This window comes from Pelophylax lessonae (genome assembly GCF_965119305.1).
Source record: "Pelophylax lessonae genome assembly, chromosome: 7".
NCBI lineage: Eukaryota > Metazoa > Chordata > Amphibia > Anura > Ranidae > Pelophylax > Pelophylax lessonae.
In genome coordinates this window covers 201384597-201390596 of record NC_138774.1, presented here as the reverse complement: position 1 = coordinate 201390596, position 6000 = coordinate 201384597, and the positions used below count along the sequence as shown (strand labels likewise).

The following is a 6000-nucleotide window of genomic DNA, read 5'->3' as shown; positions in this document are numbered from 1 at the left end:
TATAGTGCAAAAACGAAAAACTACAGAGGTGATCAAATACCACCAAAAGAAAGCTATATTTGTGGGAAAAAAAGGACATCAATTGTATATGGGTACAGTGTCGCACGTCCGCGAAATCGTCAGTTAAAACAGCGCAGTGCGGAATCGCAAAAAATAGCCTTTAAGGGAGTAAAACCTTCCGGGGCTTAAGTGGTTAATGCAGAAAAGGCAACGAAGAAACCACTTCCCGCCCCTTATATTGCAAAATGACGGCGCAAAGTGGTTGCTCTATCCTGACTGGCCATCATATGACGTCCAGCAGGGAGGCCCGCAGAGTGGCGATCGGTGGTGCGGTGTGTCACTCTGACTCACCGCATCTCCGATCCCAGTAAAGAGCCTATGACGTAGGCTCTTTACCATGTGATCAGCTGTGTCCAATCACAGCTGGTCACCTAGTAAATCACATAGTAAATAGGAAGTGCAGTCGATTGGCTTTCCTCAGTTCGCACTTGACAGGCGCGAGTAGAGGAGAGCCAATGACGGGGGGGGGGGTCTGTGCTGGTAATCAGAGCATTGGTTATCAGTGCAGTACCTTGGGGGATGCCACTAGAGTCACTAGGGATTGCCCACCCGGGATTGCCCACCCATTGCCACCACGGATGCCTACCCATTGCCACCACGGATGCCTACCCATTGCCACCAGGGATGGCCACCCATGCCACCAGGGATGCCAATCAGTGTTCAGGGAGCCCGTCAGTGCCCTCCTCATTAATGCTGCCCATCATTGCTGTCTATCAGTGCCGCCCACCAGTGCTGCCTATTAGTGCCGCCTATTAGTGCCAATCAGTGCCACCTATCAGTGCCCATTAGTGCCACCTATCAGTGCCCACCAATGCTGCATATCAATGCTACCTATTAGTACCCATCAGTGCTGCATATCAGTGCCTCCTCATCAGAGCCTGTCAGTGCGGCCTCATCAGTGCAGGAAAAAAACGTATTTATTTATTTACAAAATTTTATAACCTAAACAAAATACCTTTTTTTCTTTTTTTTTTTTTCAAACTTTTCGGTCTTTTTTTATTTGTTTAGCAAAAAAGAAAAAACCTTGCGGTGATCAAATACCACCAAAAGAAAGCTGTATTTATGGGGGAAAAAAATGACATAAATTTGGTTATCTATTACAGTGTTGCATGACTGCGCAATTGTCATTCAAACTGCAACAGCTCTAAAAGCTGAAAATTGGCCTGGGCAGGAAGGGGGCGAAAGTGCCCTGTATTGAAGTGGTTAATTACCCCCTTTAAAAAGGTTGTAAACTGTGGCTGGTTAAAAAACACACTATGAAATACTTACCTTAGAGTGAAGTCCTCCAGCGGTGCGCTGTCACTGCTGAGAGAGCCGATATCTTCCCCAGGTCTTTCTTCTAGGTTTGCGCGCTCCTGCAGGGTGGGTGAACTTCTGCTCGGATTGTCGCTAGGGTTGCCACCTCATCCTTTTAAAACCAAACACATGTTCATTACCCAGGTTAATTTAATGCAGATAAGGTACTAAGTGAGAATAATTACCACCTTAAAACGGTTGTAAACCGTGGCTGGTTAAAAAAAAAAACACACTTAGCACACTATGAAATACTTACCTTAGAACAAAGCCCTCCAGCAGCTTGCTGTCACCACTGAGACAGCTGACATGGACGGAGTGAATGGACGGATCGGTGAGAATTGGATGGAGCCGCAATGATGTCACTCCCGCGCATGTGTGTAGGAGACCTCCGTCCTGGCACAAAGCTGTGATGTTCAGACAAGGTATACTGGACATTCATAGCACATAAGCCGGTGATGTCACCAGGGTGATTAGGTTTTAGAAGATATTCATTTTACCTACAGATAAGCCTTATTATAGACTTACCTGTAGGTAAAAAAATCACAAAGCGAGCTTTACTACCGCTTTAATCACCCACAGAATCTGTGTATTTAATACATGTTGGATTTTAAAGGGATGAGGGGGCAACTATAATCGTCACGGCAATCCGACAAAGTGGAAGCAGGTACCTGTCAAAACCAGATACCCGTTCCGTCCCCCCCCCCAAAAAAAGGGCCAATTGTTAAAGAGGAGGGGGGGGGGGAGGATGAAAGCAGAACTTCCCTTTGTGTTTGTCTTGTTAATATTGTTGACATGGATCTCCGATCACATTTCATTGCAAATTACGACAGAAAGTCCGTTAAATCCAAGGCGTTCACATACTTTATCTTGCCACTGTATATGAACAACCATTTCGGCCACACAATTGAGGAAAGATAAAGTATACCTTCAGTTTGGCCGAGGAAAAAAAGCATTTTTCTCAAAGTAAGTTTCAGGTTTTGCTTTGTTTTACTTAATTATTCTAAAAAAAGAGCATTGCAGTCAGTTTCTGAAAATGACCACTATCTGGGAGGGCCTGCTTATACAATCCTATCATCACTGACTAAGCACCTGCATGTGTAAAACCTGTTAGAAGTCTTCGCTCATCTCCTGTATATCTGATTTTATGGATCAGTAAAGGAGATGTTTTGGAATTTGTCCGCCTTTTCTGTAACACTCCTATATTCAGCTCAAATGTTGCAACACAAAAAAACAAAACATCCAGCAGCCATGGGGATTTCCTAAATTTTACCTCTATCTCAGCACAGACTTTTAGTAAAAGCAGTGAGTGAGCTGCACAAGTAGAGGGTGAGAGTTTGACGTCTTAGACACACACTAACTTTCTCTCTTGTAACTTGAATGAAACAGAAAGTCAATCACTGTCAGGTGCTGCATATAAAATAGAAGGATCAGGAACCTGGGGGAAAAAAAAAAAAAATGCATGCTAACCCAGGATAACCCCTCCTGCTTCCAACACGCCTCAGTTATTTTGCTAGTGTCCTAGGAGGATGGATGTCTTTTCTTCAGCTCTGCTGGGAGAAGTCCCCATTTTGTTTTCTAGCATTTTTTTCTCTCCAATCAGGATTCCTTGTATACAGCTGCTTAAAGTGGAGTTCCACTGGCTTTTGTGTTTATCAAAAGTCTGCAGCTACAAAAAGTGTAGCTGCTGGCTTTTAGTAAACACATACTCATCTGTCCCACGGTCCAGTGATGTGGCTGGGGGGAGCCTCGGATCTCTCCGTCTCCTCCCCGTGATGCCGACGTCGCTAGTATGGGCACCCGGCTGTGACAGCTTATTGCTCCACAGCTGGGAGCACACTGCGCATGCGCGAGTCGCGCTGCGCATCCTGAATAGACAGGCAATCTTCTGGGACCTGTGACGTGTCCCAGAAGATTGCAGGGAGGGAGGGGGAGGGGAGTACTTCCGCCCGAGCCACCTAGGCGGCCTGAGCGGAAGTGGGAGCGGGTACTTGTCAAAACTAGGTACCCACACCCCCCAAAAAAAAAATGACATGCCAAATGTGGCATGTCAGGGGGTCAGGACCACTTAAAGTGGAAGTTCCACTTTTGAGTGGAACTCCGCTTTAGGATAGTCTCCATATGGCAGCTCAAAGCAATAAACTCATTCCAGGTGCTCCTGGAGTGCCTGTATGGGGGAGGATATCGCATACTAGCTCATTATGGCGTCTGGCCAATCAGATGGCGTCCTCCAGCCATCTGATTGGCCAGAGGCGCGATTACATCACTCCCACGCGGGAGCCGCCGTTTACAGCACAGGGCTCTGAAGGAACGGCACGGGTGGCCGTTCCTTCAGAGCGCATGCGCCAATGATGTCATCGGCTGCATCAAAAGTAAATATCTCCTAAACGGTGCAAGTTTAGGAGATATTTACAGTACCTATAGGTAAGCCTTATTAAAGGCTTGCCTATAGGTACAACTTTGGAGAGAGGGTTTACAACCACTTTAAAAGTTTCACGGTTTGCATTCACAGCCTCGCCCCTTCTCCTATCTTTAAATCCTCCAGTTGCCATTCCTTTCCATGACTTGATAAAGCGCATGGCGTGAAACATGTAGTCATGGCAACAAGATAGTTTGTGTTCCACCCTGGCTCTTGGTTTTTTCCCGCAAGCAGCGCCTGTCCGGCTGACGTCACCATACCGGAACTACAGTACTTCCTTATGGCAGCTATCCAGATCAGGCTTTTCTCAGTCTACTTTTCTAGTGCCATACCTATACCCCTGAATGTTGGACTGAATGTTGTGGGCTAGACTGGAAGTAAGCTATGAGTAGTGAACTCAGCTTATAGCGATTGTATACTTACCTGCTCTCTGCAATAGTTTGGCACAGAGCAGCCCTGAATCTCCTCTTCTGGAGTCCCCTGCTGGCGTTTTGGCTCCTCCTCTTCTTCAAGTTTCCCCATTGCAGGCTGCTTGCTATGGGGGCACTCATGTGGGCTTGATCCTGTGGACGTCTATATATACACACAGTGTGGCTCAGACCCACCCCTGCTCCCTCCTCACAGGACTTGACTGACAGCAGCAGGAACCAATGGCTCACAGTTTCCTGTGATAGAGAGAGGGGAGAAGAGCAGCTGCAGACAGGCACAGCGCTGGATCGAGATAAGGCTCAAGTAAGTGTTAAACCGGGGACTGGTGGGAGCAATTTCTGAAGGTTTTTTTTTTTTATTTTTTTTATTACCTTCATGCAGAGAATGCATTAAGGTATAAAACATTTTTACCTTTTTATAGCACCTTATTTACCAAGCTCAACAAGCAATTTTGTAAGTAAACATGCCCTACTGCTTTAGTAAATTAACCCTCAAATGTACTTTTATGGTGAGCAGTTCCGTTGTGTAATTTAAATTTTAATTCATTTGTTATCGCAGGTTTTGATTCTTCACAGCAACCTTTTTACTCAGTTAGTGCCCAAGTCATGCCAAATTCATGATCTAGCAACCCTTAAGGTAAGTGTATATTTTCAGTCTACAAAATCAGTGTTTCTCTTTTGTTCATTGACGGACACTTCTCCTGATCTTCATAACCATTGGTTATACTGCCCCCTACAGGAGTAGGACACTAAGCGGGGAAAAAAGTCTGGTTACGCCTGTGGGCAGTCCCAGGGGGGTATACTCCCGCTCTGCTATAGGTAGTTATTTTCTGCCTAGTCAGAATTAAGGACATAGTTCCTTGCTGGGATCTCTATTCCTGGCAATTTTTTCTTTTAGATATAATTTTTTTTCTCCTGTTTTTTTTTCCTGTGAGATCAACAGTCAACCCCAGTCTGGCCAGCAAGCGCGCGCCAACCTCAGCTCCACGCTAGATCGGTCACGACATAGCCCCACCAGATGGGGGCTGGCCTGCGAGTTCAACGCCTTGAGTGGTCGCATACGAATGGGTCTTGTCGCAGCGCTCCTCCTGGCTGACAGCCCCCCCATTTCATTGGAGAGGAGGTTCTGTCTGGAGCTGTGCCTGCCTGGTTCCTTGTATGGTAATTGACTGTCCCCCCTCTCCCCCCTGGAGGTTTTTGGGGTGGACGTGGGCCCCTCCATGGGACGGTCGGACCCCTGGCTTCCCCTCATTCTCGTTAAGCACACCCTTCAGCGGTCTGGTGGTCTCTGAGTCATTTCTGCCCCCCCCCTCTTCCCCCCTCCTTTCCTGACGCTGGGGCTGTGGGGTGGCCTGGTCCACCGCCTGGGGTGGGGTAGGGTGCTGTGCTGGCGATGGGGGATTTCAGCAGTGGTCCCTCAGCGTATTTTTCGGCTCAAATGCTGGTGTGCGGAGCAGACTTCCAAGAAGGCCTTGACTGATCTTCCTTTTCAAGGAGATCGCCTTTTTGAAGCTACCCTGGATGACCTCATTGAGGTGCTCACAGGTGGGTAGAGTACCTTTCTTCCGCAGGCTACTAAGGGCAAGGACCCTCGTTGCAGACGTGGGCCATCCTTCTCAGCTCATAAGAAGTTTTTTTGTCCCTCAGGGGCGACTGACAAGGGTTTAAAGCCCTTCAGGGCCTCCTCTGGTGGATCCAAGCGAACTTGGTCTGGCAAGTCGATAGCGGGCTAATGCAGACCTGTGGACAAGGCTCCTTCAGCATGAAGGTGCGCCCTCACCTGTATTGGGAGTTGGGTGA

At 47.4% G+C, this 6000-nt stretch overlaps 1 protein-coding gene across 1 annotated transcript in view; it reads left to right on the top strand.

Moving 5' to 3' along the window:
• The window catches only part of LRSAM1 (leucine rich repeat and sterile alpha motif containing 1), a 116824-nt gene that overhangs the window by 35799 nt on the left and 75025 nt on the right, over positions 1 to 6000 (top strand). The window contains exon 5 of the mRNA XM_082263002.1: positions 4760 to 4837. Within this exon, the coding sequence (XP_082119128.1) occupies positions 4760 to 4837 (78 nt within the window). The remainder of the gene's footprint in view (positions 1 to 4759; positions 4838 to 6000) is intronic.